This window comes from Orycteropus afer, unplaced genomic scaffold, assembly GCF_000298275.1.
Source record: "Orycteropus afer afer isolate SDZICR_OR568_19922 unplaced genomic scaffold, OryAfe1.0 scaffold00001, whole genome shotgun sequence".
Lineage (NCBI taxonomy): Eukaryota > Metazoa > Chordata > Mammalia > Tubulidentata > Orycteropodidae > Orycteropus > Orycteropus afer.
The window spans coordinates 19,035,338-19,054,461 of NW_006921588.1; the positions used below are offsets into that span (position 1 = coordinate 19,035,338).

General features: G+C 37.8%; 1 protein-coding gene across 1 annotated transcript in view; it reads left to right on the forward strand.

The window, feature by feature from the left end:
* ZNF385B (zinc finger protein 385B) overlaps positions 1–19,124 on the forward strand; it is a 485,706-nt gene that overhangs the window by 465,389 nt on the left and 1,193 nt on the right. The window contains exons 6-8 of the mRNA XM_042780392.1: positions 15,989–16,234; positions 17,028–17,206; positions 17,954–18,055. Of these exons, the coding sequence (XP_042636326.1) occupies positions 15,989–16,234; positions 17,028–17,206; positions 17,954–18,055 (527 nt within the window). The remainder of the gene's footprint in view (positions 1–15,988; positions 16,235–17,027; positions 17,207–17,953; positions 18,056–19,124) is intronic.

A 19,124-nucleotide genomic window follows, 5' to 3' on the forward strand; every position in this document is an offset into this window, starting at 1 on the left:
TGATGGGCATTTAGGCTGTTTCCATCTCTTTGCTATGGTGAATTGTGCTGTGATGAACATAGGTGTACATATGTCTGTTCGTACGCTATCTCTCACCTCTTTAGGATATATTCCTAGTAATGGAATTGCTGGGTCAAATGGTACTTCTATTTTCAGTTTTTTAAGGAAACGCCATACCGTTTGCCACAACAGTTGTACCATTTTACAATCCCACCAGCAGTGCACAAGAGTTCCAATCTCTCCACAACCTCCAGCATTTGTTATTTTCTGACCTACTGAACTTTGCTATTATTGCTGGGGTGAGATGATATCTCATTGTTGTTTTGATTTGCATCTCTAACAATTAATGATCGTGAGCAATTTCTCATGTGTTTACTGGCTGCCTGTATATATTCTTTGGTGAAGTGTCTGTTCAGAGATTTTTCAACAGGAAGACTAACTAATGAAGCAACTCAGCTATGTAGTAGTTGTTGTGACAAAAACCAGTCTTTGCTATACTGTCCTGGGTATAACCCTTGGGGATGCTTGGGACTAAATCAAGTCCATATAAAGCATCTAGTTGGAGGAAGCCTAAATGGGTGAGTAAAGGACCCCCAGTGTTCTGGGTCAGTCTTTGGCTACCTGCTGTAGAGATTGTGTGCCTTGGGGATTTTGATTACTCATGAGTGGTACCATCACCAAGACACATAGACTCCATACTAGCCCTATCAGTGATGGACATCTGTTATCTAAAAGGGTAGGGAAAATTAAATTATACCAGGAAAGAGCATAACACTTGAAATTTCCTAAAGAGCCCTATTGCATAAATATAGCAACCATGTAATTTTTGGGTAACTCAAATGAATATAGTAACTGTGATTTAATTTAATATTGAATGCCTAGAACATGGCAGAAATGAGTTGTTAGGCTAGAAACTTCTAATGACTCTCCCATAGATGCATGTAGCATCTTGTCAGAGAGCAGGATGTTGTTTTCATTGCTAAGAGTACCAGTTGCACTTTGGTGGTCCTTTTTTCATGTATGCTTTACGTTTGCTGGCAAAGGTGAAAGGTTCTTTTTTTATCTATGTGTAAGTTTGTCTGTGATTTCTAGTGAAGGAGATAATGAAATCCATAGATTTATTCATTATGTCAAATATCAAAATATTAGCTCTGGCACAAAGGAATGTGTTTGTTGTTATGACTATACTAGGACACCTCAAGGAGATCCATTCTTAAGAATATTGTGTGAACTTCAACTGACATTAAATATTTATTACAAATACATTATCTTGGCAACCATGATACAAGCGTTTTACATAATCCACAGTTGAAATGCATTTATCTTTGGGTTCTATGTATATTTCACAAAGTTATTAACAGTGAGCTTTTCTTTTACTTGTGATACTAGAAAGCACTATCTTGAATTGGGCATTCCTTTTTTCAACAAACATATTGCCCACTTACTGTTTACTGTACATTGGACACAAATAATTTTTTTTTAATTGTGATTTGGGTGAAAGTTTACAGAGTAAATTCACTTTCCATACAGCAGCTCACATACACTTTGTCTCATGACATTGACTACAGTTTACCACAATGCAACAGCTCCTCTCTCACTTCCTCCCCATAGTTACCTCTTCCCTGTGTCCTTCCTTCCATGCACTCCTGCTCCCTGAGTGTTTCCCTGTGCTTACACAGCCCTTCAATTCTCCTTTGATTGTTCTCTCCAAGGAGTGTATCTTCCTAATGTAAACGTTCACCTCATATGCTTGTCTTTTGTTTGGCTGGAAGCCACAGGAGTAGGTTCAATTCCAGATCTGAAGGGCAGCTAGAGGCCATAGTCTAAGTTGTTCCACTAGGGTCTATCAGACTAGCAAGCATGGTCCCTTTTTTTTTTTTTTTTTTAATGAATTTGAGTTTTGTTCTCCCACTCTATCTAGATCTACATAGATCCCCCTCCAAGTGGTTGACAGTGATAGCTAGGAACTATCTAGTTCTTCTGGTCTCATAGTCGTATAGGCTGAGGATCACATGGTATACCAGTCACTTGGGCTAATTGTTTCCATGAATCTTTGGTTTTCTTCATTCTTCTTTGCTCTGGATGACGAAAGGCCCAACGTTGCATCTAGATGGCTGCTTGCAAGCTTTTAAGTTCCCAGTAACTACTTGCCAAAGTAGGATGTGGAACAATGTTTTTGTGTAGTAGGTTATGCCAATTGAGCTGATGTCCCCTGCGACTGTGGTTCCGAGCTCACAGGTCCAACTACTTGCTCCCTCTGGCTATGGCCAAAAAGTGACTACAACCTTGTCCCTTGTCAGCTCTACTATATACCTGAGAATTCTTACAGAACATACAAATACACTTGTAAAAACATTGTCTGCCAACCCTGTACATGGTCTTGGATACACCTCCCCCCCCCACATAGACATACCTAATAGTTCAGCCTGTCCACCCATCTATCCACCCGTATATCCTTGTTTGCCTTCACTGACAACACAGCACTGTATGTGCAGAAGCATTCATCTTTGTTGTCTGTACCTCCCATCCACTTCTCCATGTCTTTCTCTTCCTCAATGCCACCATGTTCATCACTAACATTTGGTACATTGCCCTTCTCTTCACCCAAATCAATACTTGTCTCTACCTATCTAACAGTGTTCCCTACTCTCCCCTCCTATCCCTGTTAAGCAACAAAGAAAATTTCCTTCCATATATAAACCTTTCCTTGACTTTTTACAATAACTGACTAATACAATATTTGTCCTTCTGTAATTCATTTATTTCACTCAGCATAATGTCCTCCATGTTCATCCATGTTATACAGTGTTTTGCAGATTCTATTTTATTCTTTAGGGTTGCATAGTATTCCATTGTGTGTATGTACCATAGTTTGGTTATCCATTCTTCAGTTGATGGACACCTAGGTTGTTTCCATCTTTTGGCTGTTGTAAATAGTGCTGCGATGAACATGGATGTGCATATATCTGTTCTTGTCCTGGCTCTTACTTCTTTAGGATATATACCTAGTAATGGAGTATTTAGGTCAAATGGTATTTCTAATTCCCGCTTTTGAGGGAATCACCATACTGCTCTCCACAGTGGTTGTATCATTTGACAGTCCCACCAGCACTGTATGAGAGTCCCAATCTCTCCACATCCTTGCCAGCATTTGTTATTTTCTACCTTGTTGAACTTGTGCTGCAGCAAGATGGTATCCCATTGTTGTTTTCATTTACATCTCTGTAACGGCTAATGATTGTGAGCATTTCTTCATATCCTTGTTGGCCACCTGAATATCCTCCTTGGTGAAGTGTCTATTCATGTCTTCCTCCATTTTTAATTGGATTATTTGTCTTTTTGTTGTTAAGGTGTTGGAGTTTTCTATAAATTCTAGAGATAAGTCCCTTGTCAGATATGTCATTGCCAAATACTTTTTCCCAATCTGTAGGTTCTCTTTTGACTCTTTTGGAGACGTCTTTGGAAGCATATAAAAATTTAATTTTCAGAAGGTCCCATTTATCTAGTTTCTCTTCTGCTGTTTGTGCATTTTGGGTTATGTTTGATAGTCTCTTTATGCCATATATTAGGGCCCCTAAATTTGCCCCTAGCTTTTCCTTGAGGAACTTTAAAGTTTTAGGTTTCACATTTAAGTCTTTGGGCACAAAGATTTTTTTAAGATCCAGTATTCAAGACTCTGTCTATCCTAGTATAATGATTAAATGCAAGTAAATATCATTAATGTAAGGTCACAGTGTAATTATGTACAGAGGATTATGAGTGCATACATAAGAGATGAAGGAGGAAGCAGTCTCATAGACTAGAAGTTGCAAGATCAATAAAGGAGCTTTATGGTGATCCAGAGAAAATAGATAAGGACCTAAAGCAGTGGCAGATAGTAGATGCTGAATAAATGTCTGCTGGATAAAAGAGTGAATAGGCTGGAAGAAGAGATATTTAGAAGACAGTATCATAGACTTTGGTCATTAGTAGAATATAGAACCTAAGAGGAAGGAATTCAAGGAGTCATTGCTCACAGTCTGGCAATTGGTAAGGCCATTAATTGAAATGGGGACTATTTGGAAGGGCCCTATATAGAGCAGATTATCAATTCAGAATCAAGAATATTGAGTTTGAAGTACCCACAAAATATTTAGAAATAGATGTCCCATAAATTATTGGGGGGGGGGTTGAATCTGTGAGAAATGAGAGGTTTGGAATATTGGTAGAGGATTTAAGCACTTGACTGCTAACCAGAAGGCTGGCGGTTCAAACCCACCAGCCACTCCTCGGAAGGAAGGTTGGGCAATCTACTTCCGTAGTGATACTGCCTCGGAAACCCAAGGAGGGGTCGCTATGAGTCGGGCCGACTCGACGGCACATAACAACAACAACAACAAACCTTCCATGGAGAAGCTGACTGAGTATATTCCTAGCATATAACCACTTTTCTCCATTTGTTTGATTTGTTGACTTCTTAGGGGAGCTCTGGTTGTGTAGTTCCTAAGGCACTTGACTACTAACCAGAAGGCTGTCAGTTCAAATCCACCAGCCACTCCTTGGAAGGAAGGTTGGGCAATCTACTTTCTTAGTGATACCGCCTCGAAAACCCAAGGAGGGGTAGCTATGAGTCGGGATCGACTCAACGGCAGTGTATTTGGTTTGGCTTGGTTTTAGTTATCTAAGTATATAACTTTTCACTGTATATGTTCCTAATTTAACAAAATCTTATCTATAAAATTGCAGAACTTTTAAATACTTTAGTGTGATTGTTACATTTCCAAGAAAGCTCTTCTGTCACAAAAATCATTCCAGTGGTGCTTTCAAAATATTACTTCTAAGATCTTTTTTGCATATACCGTTTCAAGAAAACATCTACCATATTTTAGCACAAATAACAATTGCCTTCCATGTTTGTTTGCCGATGTCTCCCTCCCCACCCCCCCAGATGTTTTCTAAGCTACTATACCAATTTTTTTTTACACATTGTTGTTATTATAAAAATAAATAGCATAGTCCTTTTACAAAACTACCTTGGTGGGAGAGGAAGCAGTTGGCAAACAAATGTAGGAGGCATATGTTATTCGCATAAAATATGGTAATCAAGTGAGGTGAAAGGATTGTGTTCTGAGTATTTGATCATTATCTGCAATATTGACCTTTTCTCCTCTGAACAGGCACAGTTGTCTTATGCTACCAATGAATACCCTTCTATTTGGACATCCAGTGATATAATGATGATGCAGTAGCATCTGTACATCTCTTAGCTTATTACATTTGTTTTGCCAAGAATGCCAAGGAACCAATTGGCTTGTTCATACTGTAGCTTGTATCCTGCAGCTTTTTTTTCAGGGGGTAGGGGGGCAAAATCCATTAACTGCCTTAACAGAATTCTACTTTAAACTTTAAAATATCTCATCAGTTGGTGGTTTCCATCACTTGTGCTGTGTCAAATGTGAAGATAAGGAGGAGAAAAAGAGGCAAAGGCTTGTGAAGTCTTCCACAGCACACCAATTTACATACATACAGGTTTGCAGGTTTTTTAATTTTTTTTGTCTGGTGCAAAGCCCCATGAGCTTTTCAGCCTCATTTCTCACAAGACTGCACACTGCACAACTGTCTAGGAAGTAGGTACTCTGACTGACATCCATTAATTTCTCATTATTCAGAAAGTGGGAAGATAAAGCAGAAGAGAATAATTTCAGAATTCCTTATCAAAGTGAGTTAACTTGTTTTAATGAGTGTTAAGCAGTAATACGAGCATTGCTTTGGTTTTTGGAATAATAATGAGATGTTGGACAAGGTGCTTGTGAATACAGGAGAGAATATGACCAGCTGTCCTTTCATTGTGTGCTTCTGTTGCCTGATTCTTTTTAAAGTAATATTAAATATAAAAAGGAAAAGTTAATTGCAAGAATTGATAAGCAGTATCCTTCAATGACCTCATAAAGTATGATTCAATTGAAATTGTGCCCTTGTCCTTGAACAGTTTTCTCAAGTTTTAGTGTTCTGTCTAACTATCTAGTGCTGCCATAACAGAAATACCACAAGTGGCTGGCTTTAACAAGCATAAATTTATTCCCTTACAGTTTAAGAAGTCCAAATTCAGAATGCCAGCTCTAGGGGAAAGCTTTCTTTCTGTGGGTCTCTTGGTCCTAGGAGAATCTCAGCACAAAGCCCTTGGAGACAAAGGACGCACTCCACTCCCAACTGTTTCCTGGTGGTAGTAGGGTCCACCCCCTTCACCACCACCTCTGCTCCCTACTCTCTCCTTTTATCTCTTGTAAGATAAAGGTGTTGTAGGCCACACCCCAGGGACACTCACCTCACTTGAATCAGGGCTGTGATGGTACTATGTGTGTTGTACCCCACTCTAATCTTCTTTCACTTGATTGGCTTATCACATCAGATCATATCATGAGGGACCAACACTTACCTGCCACATTACATCATTACATAACTGCCAAACCACTGAGAATCATGGCCCGTCCAGGGTGACGCTAATTTGGGGAGAATACAATTCAATCTACAACAGGTACCTTTGCTAGTCTGAAAGACTTGTCTTGGGAAGACATTGGTTGGAATCAGTGAACAAAGTTCTTGGTTTTTCAAGGACTTTTTCACAAATGGTAAATGACTACATGATAACCAGAGGACTATTATATTTTCATCAAAGGAAAAGACACACTGTTATAACTCTATCTAAAATATCAGTCTTTATAATCATAATCATGAAAAATATGCAAATGAATATTTCCAAAGAAAAGTTTAAAATTAAAAGCATTGCATTAAGACACAGGATGTGAGCTGGGATTGTCCAGTTGTGATGATTTGCTTATAAAGAGTAGTCCACAACTTTTTCAGTTCCCAGTGATGAATAGAAATTCAAAGCCCCTGAGTGTGGAATAGAACCCATTAGCATTATGTTCGAGTCACCTGAGCTTACACCTCAGCACTATTAAATTTTCTTTGTGCCTTCTAAATGAAGCCCTTGCCTCACTTTTATAAATCTCTGTAGTCCTGATAGCCTAATGAGAAAATGGTATATTTTGTACATGCAAGGATTAAGATGCCAATCACTTAAGTGACTTGCTTGAGTTACTCAGTCTAAAAAAACTCTAGAAGTATTTTTCATGGCTGAGAGACCAAGAAGTTTTGTTAGCAATCTCAACACGTGCTTACACATGTAATATATTTAATTCCAAAGTGCAGGTAACTCTTGATGTTCCATATGAATACAGAAAATACTGAAGAATAAACCACAATTTTCCCCTTTTAGTAGCACCTTCCTTACACTGTTGGACAACTTGGGATCCTACTATAGAGGCTCAATTATGTTCATTGGTAAACTGGAAATTTTGCAGTGGTATTTCTTTACCCTGCAGTAGTTATTAAGGGACATCTAAGAACAATGGTGTAGTGGCTAAGGCATTTGACTGCTAACCAGAAGGCTGGTGGTTCAAACCCAATAGCCACTCCTCAGAAGGAAGACTGGGAAATCTACTTCCATAGAGATACCACCTCGAAAACCTAAGGAGGGGTCACTGCGAGCTGGAAGCAACTCAATGACCATGAGTTTGGTTTTGGTTTGGAAGAACAGGAAAAGTGTGAATGGAACAGGATTATGTGCTGCCTCTAAAATTATTCCCTTTAATTTTTGCTCCACTTTTGTCAATATATGACCTTGATTTCCTGTTTGTCCACATATTAGATGCCATTTTAAATATTATTATATAAAATGCTTATTTATATGTACAGTATATGCACTGATATAATATTTTAAAAATAGAGAAAATTACAGAGAAGAAAATACAGTTATCTCTAATCCTAGTAAATGGTACCACCATTCACCAAGTGCCCATACCAAAACCATGAGAGTCATCCTTGATTCCTCTTTCTCTGATTTCTTATATCTTATGGATAAGTAAGTCTGGTAGGTTCTACCTACAAATATACGTATCCTGAAACTATGGTTTAGTTCTCTACCTCTACCACCTGATACAGCAACTATCATCTATCCCTTGGAAAACCACAGTCATCTTCTAACTCATCTCCTTGTGTTTGCCCTTTCACAGTTGTTGTCCATATCCAAAAAAACAAACCAAACCCACTGCCATCAAGTCAAATCCAACTCATAGCCTCCTTGGGCTTCTGAGCTGGTATCACTACAAAAGTAAATTGCCCAACCTTCCTTCCGAGGAATGGCTGGTGGGTTTGAACAACCAGCCTTCTGGTTAGCAGTCAAATGCCTTAGGAACTTGTCTTATGAAGACATGAATATGATCACATCTCTTCCGTGCTCAGTAATCATACTTAGATTACATTCATATTTCTCTCATGCTCTACTAGACTATATGTGTTCTAGCCCTTCACCAGCTCTTTCTCACATCCTATGTTCATCCCCCTCATTCCACTCCAGACTCACTGACTTCTTACTCTTCCTGTTCCAACTTTAAGGTTTTCACACATGTTATTTTTTTCTCCCTGGAATGTTCTTCCTCCTAGAATTCCTTTTATTTCCTTTAGGTATCTGTCAAATATCACCTTCTCTGTCAAGCCTGAGATGACTATATCACCAGACCCTCCTTTATTTTTCTTCTTAGAACACTTAGCATTATATATAAGTATGCATATATATTATGATTTATATATAGTATATACACATACACACACACATATATTTTCTGTCCCTCCCACTAGATGTCTGGCTCCATTAAATCAAAGACTTGGTCTTTTTTGTCTCTGCCTTTACCTGCCACTGAAGATCAGCTCCTCAGCTCTTGCTACCAGAGTCTTGATAGTCAACCTTCTTGTGTGGGATACTAGCAAAATGACTCAAACCTGGCTACATTTTAAGGTGTCTTATTGACCCAAAGAAAACTCACTCAACTTTAACATACCAAGTGAAATTGCAGATTCCTCCACTTCTGACTCTTTCTTGGTCCAGCCCCATCTCTTTTCTCTCTAGACTGGGAACAGATCACCAAGACCTGCGTTGTCTGGGGAACAAAATGCCAGTGTTCCCTTTTTACATGCACTTGTAACTTTACTTGGTTTGGCTGAATTCAGAAGCTCCCAACCAGGCCATAAACTCATGACTCTAATGAGTCCTTCAATTTTTATGTTATTGTTTATGTAGACTGGGACATGGGTAATAAAAATATTGGTATCAGGACTAGATCTACTACCTCTCGTAAATCCTACAGGTATGTGTGTGGGGAGGGGTTTCTTGAGAGCTTTCCTTAGCTCATTGATTTCAGCCTTGGGCTAGGGCTATATTCTTCATTTTGAGGCAACAGGAAAAGTCCTATTCAGCATCCTATGACATTCATAAAAGTAAAAACTAGAATTAACCCAAATATTAAAAAGAAGGTAAGTTGAGTAAATCATACCACATCCAGAGAAGTAAATGTTTGGTGTTACAAATGATGATCTAATTCTCAATTTATTGGCATGCAAAGATGCTTTTGATTTATTACCAAGTGAGAAAAGTTAGTTACAGAATAATATGTTTCCACATATTACTATTTACTATTGTGTAAAACACCTTGGAAGCAAGATTGGGCAATCTACTTCCATAGTGATATCACCTCAGAAACCAAAGGAGGGGTCACTATGAGTTGGATCCAACTCAATGGCAGGAATTTGAGTTTACTGTGTAAAAAAATCAACACCCATGGAAAAACAGCCAGGAAATCAAACAATATATTGCATTGGGCAAATCTGCTGTAAAAGACCTCTTTAAAGTGTTACAAAGCAAAGATTTCACTTCAAAGAGTAAAGTACAACTGATGCAACCCATGGTATTTTCAATCATTTTATATGTATGCAAAAGCTGGACAATGAATAAGGAAGACCAAAGAAGACTTGGTGTATTCAAGTTATGGTATTCAGTATACCAGGGACTGCTAAAAGAACAAATCTCTGTTGGAAGAAGTACAGCCAGAATGCTCCTTAGAAGCAAGAAAGGCCAGCCTCTGTCTTTCATACGTTGGTTATCTTATCAGAAGGGACCAGTCCCTGGAGAAGGATAAAGGAGAAGGTAAAGTAGAGGATCAGTGAAAAACGGAAGACCCTCAACAAAAAGGTTTGACCCAGTGGCTGCAACAATGGGCTGAAGCACAGCAATGATTGTGAGGATGGCACAGGATCAGGCAGAGTTTCATTTCATTGTATGCATAGGGTTGCTATGAATTGGAACCAACTCCATAGCACCTAACAACAACAACAACAAATAGTCTGGAGTAATATATACCAAGACATTGTCATCTTAGGTCAAGGGTTATCAAAAATTGCCTGATAGCCAAGTCTGCCCTGCAATGTATTGCTTAAGTGAAGTTTTATTGGAAGACAGCTATACCTGTGATTGCTTTTCTATTGCAATGAAAGTGTTGAGAAATTGCAGAAGAGACATGTAGCCCTTAAAGCCTAAAATATGTAATGTGTGGTGCTTAACAAAAAAGGTTTACTGACTTTTATTCTAGAAAATAGAATCATGGGTGATTATAATTTTAAAAAACTTTTGTTTAAGTTTATTTCTAAATTTTCTCTATTGAACATATATTTATTGTGTAAAATGTGTGTCTATCATTAAATTATTGAAATACGATTAGAAAAGACTAAATATATTAATAAATTAGAATCCAAGAGTAAACTTTGTAAGTGGAATAATAAACATTTGATTATAATTTCCAAGACTCTAATTCCTTATAAGACATACAGTGTCAATAGAATATTATTTTGATTGTTTTTAATATTAAGATCTTTCTATGACATTGTTCTAATTGCCACCAGGATTAGTTTCTTAAAACTGCTTTTAGAAATTTTGGCATGTTCTTTTTTATCTTTGGTGTTGAAATATCAGTCTTCTGATGCTGTGTTTGAGTAATACACTGCTAAGTATGGTAAATAAGGCATTAATTTGAGGAAAGGTTTTGGAGTAAAAAATATGGGTGACAAACATTGAAGATTGATTTTATTCGACATAACTTATCAACTTGATTTGAGAGCAATTCCAAAAGAAGTTTTCCAAAATGTATGCACTTTGGCATAAGTGAATCAATGAGGAACCTCCTTAGGAGGCTACTTGGAAGGATTAAATTCACTTGGAAGCATAAATTATGCATTTTTGTTACAACGAACAGTTCTGATGTAGCTAGGCAAGTTTTGCTTAAAAACCCTATAGGGCAAAACCTTAAAAAGGTGTTTGAGTAATTGGGAAATAATTAATACAGTCAGAAGACCAGAAGACCTGCTAATTAACACTGGGTGAAGGAATACTTAAAAATGGAATTTGTATTAACCAGATATTCCAGATGACATGCATCTTTATTAAAAAGAAGGAGAAGTAAACAGCATATTAATTAAATGTTCAAATATTACAAAATAAGGAGGCTTTATAAATGTCAGTGAGAGAAGAGAAATAATGGATGAAAATAACAAGTAATTAAGATTAGATATAGTAAGATTAGGCTTTGTAGCTTATAAATTTATGCATTCAGAAAGAATGCCACAATTTAAATATCTGTAAATTTATCATTGACTTTCCTGATATTTTTGAACCAGCTGTACCAATCCAACAGAATATAATGAAACCATTTACATAGTTCCAAAGTTACAATTGGGAGCTCTGCTAGCCTAGTGCCTAAGGCACTTGACTGCTAACCAGAAGGCTGGTGGTTCAAACTCACCAGCCACTCCTTGGAAGGAAGGTTGGGCAATCTACTCCTGTAGTGATACTGCCTTGGAGACCCAAGGAGGGGTCACTGTGAGTCAAGTCTGACTCAATGGCACATAACAACAACAAAAAAAAAAATTAAAATTTATCCCTAATAGTCTCAAAGATTAAAACTCTAGCCTACCTAGGAGAAAATATTTAAAACATAATATATCTAAATTTCTTATCATGTAAGTGTTAAACACATAACACCTTTCAATATTTTTATAAGGGAAAGTTCTAACCTCAGCATCTACTTGAATAGTTTTGAACCATCCTATGTTTTCTGGTTCAATTCACCTTTATAATATCTCCCATTGCCATCATCTGTGTTCAGCTACCAGGTATTCAACAGGCAAGTCCTGTGATCTCTAACCCCTGAGAATTTCTTCATGTTTTTGCTTCTAACCATTTCCTTCCCACTCCTTTTCACCTCTATCCAATGCTTATCTAAATGTGACCTTCAGAATAAACCAAAATGCCACTTCCTTTATGAAAAATGTCTCTTTCTTCCCAGCCAGAAGTAATCATTTCCTGCTCTATGCTCTCATGCCTCTTAGAGTTTCTATCATAAATTATAGGTCTTAGAATGACTACGTTATTTCTTTTACTAAACTTACTTTCTTAAGGCTTATACCTACCTTATTTACTATTCTCTTCAGGATCTAGCATACTATCTGAAATTAGCAGACTGTTAATATATGTTTGTTATTGAATAAATGACCTCTTTTGAAAAGGAAATCTGTTCAATTTTTCTTGAAGAAGTAGGGATATAGAGAAAAACAGAATTGTATCCTTCTTTTCAATGTAATCTGAATCAGATGAGTATTGACTAGGATCGACATGAATGAAGAAGATAGAGTGAATATCTTTCATTTAAGGCAGATATGATTTGAAACTAAACTGCAATAGTAAATACCAATAGCTACTTCATACCTTAGCATGACTGTTGTGTGTATTTTATGTTATTGCTATATGAAGTGTTCCCCTGTAAGCAGGTAGTTTAGCGCACTGTGCACAGATCAGTTAGAGAAAACATCATGGTCATCTATGCTGCCTACTGATCTATAGCACATTATTTAATTTTCATGAGACTTGGCCATCAAGTCAGTTCCAACTTCCTACTCATAGCAACCCCTCCTTAGGCTTCCAAGGTGCTATCTCTACGGAAGTAAATTGCCCAGTCTTCCTTCTGAGGAAGGAAGTAGCTGGTGGGTTTGAACCGCCAGCCTTCTGGTTAGCACTCAAATGCCTTAGCACTGTGCCACCAGAGCTCCTTTTGTTTTGGTTTGGTTTTCTTGGTTTCCTTATCTCTCAGGAAAAAATAATCATCTGCCTTACCAATTTCATCAAGTTGTCGTGAGTGTTAATAAGATAATGTAACTGATAGTACTTTGTATACTGTAAAGTTCTGTATAAATGTAAGCATGTATGAGGGAGATCTATACCATTAAAATAGTCATAAGAATATGAGAGTGAGTAAATGACTGATGTCAGAGTCTTTTAGGTCATATTTAGAATGCTTGAAGTATAAAGTTCTTAAAGCAAGGAAAGATGGTGTGCTTATCTTAAGTATCTTTCACAAGAAACTGAGTAATTCCATACAGACAAATCTTAAGATTACTGAATTATTTCTCTGCTTTATAAGTTCTATAAGATTGCAAATTCAATCTCAGAGACTCTTACAGATGAGAGAGTTCCAGGCCAAAAATAATTCCAATCTAATTAACCTACTATTACCAATTAGGAAGAAAGATGTTGATCCTTTCTCCTGAAGTCATGTTAGTGAAAGCTGAAAATGTTTCCCATCATTACATATCCTAAAGTTTTAATACGCTGGAAAGGGAGTGTAGAATGTGGAACCTGAGATTAATAAGGGATTTCAGCATTTCCTTATTCCAGATACCATCCAGACTTGAGATCTTTGGATAGCACCTCTGCTGTAGCATTCCTGGATAGATCGAACTTGAGGAAAGGGATAGAAATTAACTGCTTTCTCTCTAAATCAATTTAACTTTCCTTCGATTTAGGAGAAATATGATCTCCCACTATTTCTGATGAATCCTGACAGCTTTGGTTTGCCCCATACTCTGAAGCTTATAGCAGACAGACGTACAGCACCATAACTGTTTCCCTGTCGTTCCTCCTCTCTTGGTCATTCAGGCCAATCGAACACACTTCCAAATTAGCTATGACAATTAACTGTATTTTCAGTTTTGATTCCTTTGCTTTCTTATTGAGAGCTTATCAGCATTTCTGTAGACATTTTCTAAGTGCACCAGCTCTACTAGGATTAAATATGTGATGAATTTTGCTGTTGCCTAAGAACCTCCCAAAGGAGTTATTGAACAGAGCCTGTCTTGAATAGGAAATGAACCCCAATGAGGTAGATTTTGTTAAAGTCACTCTGACTCTCTCATTGCCTCTGCATGGGCCTTAAGGATTATATGCAGTTAGTAGCTACATGATCAAAATGCCAAGATGTTTGTAAATTATTTGGCTAATCCTCATATTGTGCTTATGGTTAATGTTATTATTTAGAATTTTTCATTTAGACTGGCAGTAATTAATAAGCATAATGAATGGAATCTTTGCCTCATATACATTGGATAAATTGCATTGACATTTGAGAACAGCAAAAACTTAACTACTTGTAGCCAGAATTAACCATTTCTTTCTTCTCTTCTATCCCAAATCCCAAAGTTAAATTTTTAATTTGGTATAAAAATTGAATTTTAACTTTATATTTATATCATAACTAAAACATGAGTCATCAAATGAAACTAACATTGTCTAATGACATCTTTCACATTGCCATCATATCATACAATAGTGTTGGAGGTAGCGGATTTCATTATACATTAAAGCCATCCTTGGAGCATAATTTATAGTGCAAGGATATCAGAAAGAAAGTTATCAACTCCAAGTGGAAGAATAAAGTCAACATAATCTTGAGGTGGACTAATGTGGAAACTGATGTCTTGAAGTTCTACTTAACTCAAGCTATGAAATAAAATCTGTGCTGCAGTAAAAACTATGCATATAAACCATATTTCCATTTTGAATTCCTTTATGGTAATTTATCTGTTTATTTCATATACAAGGATTTAATAGCATCTTTCTTTGTTTTTATTTGTTAGTTTGTTTATTGTTATTTGGGTGAAAGTTTATGGAGCAAATTCACTTTCCATACAGCAGCTCCCATACACTTTACTTTGTCTCATGACATTGACTACAATTTACCACAATGCAACAGCTCCCCTCCCACTTCCTCCCCATGGTTACCTCTTCCCTGTGTCCTTCCCTCCCATGCACTCCTGCCCCCTGAGCTGTCTCCCTGTGCATACACAACCCTTCTTTTCTCCCATGATTGTTCTCTCCAAGGAGTGTATCTTCCTAATGTAAATGTTCACCTCATATGCTTGTCTTTTGTTTGGCTGGAAACCACAAGAGTGGATTCAGTTCCAGACCTGAAGGACAGCTAGAGACCATAGTCTCAGTGGTTCCATCAGGCTCTATCAGACCAGCAAAACTGCTCCCCCCCCCTTTTTTTTAATGATTTTCAGTTTTGTTCCACATTGTTCTCCCACTGTATCTAGCTCTACATAGATCCCTCTCCGAGTGGTTGACAGTGGTAGCCAGGCACTATCTAGTTCTTCTGGTCTCATACTCATATAGGCTGAAGATCACATGGTGTACCAGTCACTTGGACTAATTATTTCCATGAATCTTTGGTTTTCTTTACTCTTCTTTGCTCTGGATGACGAGAGGCCCATCGTTGCATCTAGATGGCTGCTTGCAAGCTTTTAAGTTCCCAGTCATTACTCACCAAAGTAGGATGTGGAACAATGCTTTTGTGTAGTATGTTATGCCAATTGAGCTTGATGTCCCCTGCAACTGTGGTTCCAAGCTCACAGGTCCAACTACTTGCTCCTTCTGGGTACCTGGCTGTGGCCAAGAAGTAACTACAACCTTGTCCCTTGTCAGCTCTACTATATACCTGGGAATTCTTACAAAACATACCAATACGCTTGTAGAAACATTGTCTGTCAACCCTATACATGGTCTTGGGCACACTCCCTCCTGCATAGATATACCTAATAGTTCAGCCTGTCCACCCATCTATCCACCCATACATCAATGTTTGCCTTCACTGACAGTGCAGCACTGTATATGCAGAAGGGTTCATCTTTGTTGTCTGTACCTCCCATGCACCTCTCTATGTCCTCCTATTTTTCAATGCCACCATGTTGATCACTCAGTTCATAAAAACAGTTTCTTCTTATCTTTTAGAAGATAAAGGGAAATTAAAAGCCAGCAGTTCCAGTCAGCCGTCAAGCTCTGAAGGTGGTTCATTTCTTCTCAAATCTGGCACAACACTCCTGCCACCTGGAGCACCTACTTCTCCCTCCAAGAGCACAAATGGAGCTCCCGGTACTGTTTCTGAATCAGAAGAAGAAAAAGCCAAAAAATTACTCTATTGTTCACTATGCAAAGTGGCTGTGAACTCCCTGTCACAGCTAGAGGCGCACAACACAGGTTAGCAGCTATCTTTTGAATTTAAATGATGTTTATAGCAAAACCCAACTTTCCTCATCAGAATGCTATATCTTTTGTTATTCAAACATTAGGCTTGCTCAACGTCTTCTCTACTTTTTTCATTCAAAGGTGTGATTTTTAAGAAAAGTATGATCATAATAATTTTGGAAACAGAAAGGCAAAAGCAAAGTAGAGATAAAACTTTTTCTTTGCTGTTTCCTCATGAGCATCTAATACTGTACAAAACTCATTTTGATGAATATACAAATATTTATGTACAGTGTTCACTGCCTCACATTTATAAGAGAAAAACATGGAAGAAACTTAACTGTCCATCAATGGGAACAAGTTGAATAAATTATAGTAAGCTCAATCTAATAGAATCTATTATTCAGCTATTAAAATGTAATGATAAGAAAATATGAACATGCTTTGATATGTGAAATTTTAAATTTACCTCAGTTTTAAAAATATATTTTTGGTATACAAAAATAAAAGCCTGAAAAGAAATACATTAAAATGACAACACTTGTTATCTCTGAATGGTGAAAATATAGGTAACCTTTATTTTCTCATGCTTGTCTGTATTTTCCCTATTCCTTTTATTATGTATTTTTATATTTTCCCATTTTTACAATGAAAATTATTATATGTATAAACATTACTAAAGTGATATTTTTTTAAGTGTTGAGAACTTTAGCCTGCAAATAAACTTCTCTAGGATAAGGGGGAAGAAAATGAACATCATTTAGTTCTTAAATATCTTTTTAATATATGTGTCTTTCTGTCTTAGGCTCTAAACACAAGACAATGGTTGAAGCTCGTAATGGGGCTGGTCCAATTAAGTCCTATCCTAGACCTGGATCAAGATTAAAGATGCAGAATGGCAGTAAAGGGTCAGGACTACAGAACAAGACATTTCATTGTGAAATCTGTGATGTTCATGTTAATTCAGAAATTCAACTCAAACAGGTAATATACTTTGAATCAATTCACAGCTTTTTGGGGTTGCCATTGATTATGCATCTCCTTTGAGGAGTCCCTGGGTAGCACAGACGGTTAAGCACTCAACTACAAACTGAAAAGATGGTGGTTCGAATCTACCCAGAGGTGCCTGGGAAAAGAGGCCTAGCAGTCTGCTTCCAAAAAAATCACAGCCTTGGAAACCCTATTGAGTGGGTCTACTCTACATACATGGGTTCGCCATGAGTACGACTCAAGTCAACAGCAACTAACAACATAAAATAATACATACAGAATATATCCAATGTACAGTTGCTATGTGGAAGAGAAAAATCAGTCACTGGATATTTAAATGCCTTACATCAGAAATTTGCGCACCTACTATGTGCCAGGTCCCAGGTTTTACTGTTTGCCAGGTCCCGAGGTATATGTTATAAATAGGGGAATAAAAACAGCAGTCATCTGGAGCTCACATATCAAGCAGAGAAGTCAGTTTTCCGAGGACCCAAAACCTTGTTAGGGACACAGACTCACCCATAACTCTAGTAGCACCAAGCCAGATCCTATAAATATTTCCAACAGACTTTACAGTTGAGGGAGGAGCAAGTTTTTATTTACAGATTGTGGTTATTTTACCCTAACCTTCTTGGAACTATGGACCCACTATGGAGAGATCCACTACCTCTATCTATGAAATATCTTTTACATGGAACAAAATCATATTTAGATTCAACTATGCATTGAACTTTTCTTCAGCACATTTCTAGCCGGAGGCATAAGGATCGAGTTGCAGGGAAACCACTGAAGCCGAAATATAGCCCTTACAACAAACTCCAGCGGAGCCCAAGCATCTTAGCAGTAAGTTCACCTTCTTTCTTCACTTGTTTTGTTAACTTGCTGGGTTATAGGCACTGTGGGAAAGGAGGGCCTAGAGACTAATTTAGTTGATCATGAACCGTTTTGAATATAAATAGCTCTCAGAGACATTCAAATTTTTAGAAGGAATTGGTTAGTCCCTGCTATAGAACACCTTCTATAGAACACCTTGGAGCTCTGGTAGCATAGTGCCTAAGGCACTTGACTGCTAACCAGGAGGCTGGCGGTTCAAACCCACCAGCCACTCCTCGGAAGGAAGGTTGGGCAATCCTACTTCCATAGTGATAACTGCCTCGGAAACCCAAGGAGGGGTCGCTAGGAGTCGGGGCCGACTCGATGGCGAACAACAACAACAACATAGAACACCTTGAAGAAAGCTGCCTCCAAGAAGAGGAAGTGAACCACTTTAAAAGTTTAGTGCGACTCAGGGCTGCATGGTCATGAATCATATACCCCAACCACCAAGTAGCCAGGTGGTAGAAGCCCCAGAATTCATCACATAAACTTTATAACCTGCAATTGTGTACGTATCCCAATCATGGTCCTTTCCTCACTTCTTTAGTCCCACCTACAAGAGTGATGGATTGACCTGCCACCAATCATGATCTTGTGATGATTTGTTCTCTATTATATACATGAAAACCATGGCTGTGAGCCAGTGGACTCCATCAGCCTCATGCTGACAGTTTCTCTCATCCAGATGATTATGTCTGTTTTGTCTTTGACCTGTTTAAAGTTTACTAAAAGAGTCTCTATAGGGAAAAAAAAAAAATGTACCTTGCTCTTTATCAGGACCTTCACAAAAGACTAACTTATTTAGCATATAAACGAAAATCAAAGCTCAGGACCGAGGACAAATGATGCCTGAGGAACCCTGGAAAATGTTGAACCTGCGAAGAGGGATTGGATTGGTTTTCTGAAACAAAAATCCATCCATCTCATATCCTCTTCCTTGCTGGCTGCTTATTTTGTATGAGAAAATAATCAGTGTTTGTATTGCTCCATCTTTCTGTGTCTGGCAGGCATGTTGGTAATCAGCCTGTCTTACCTG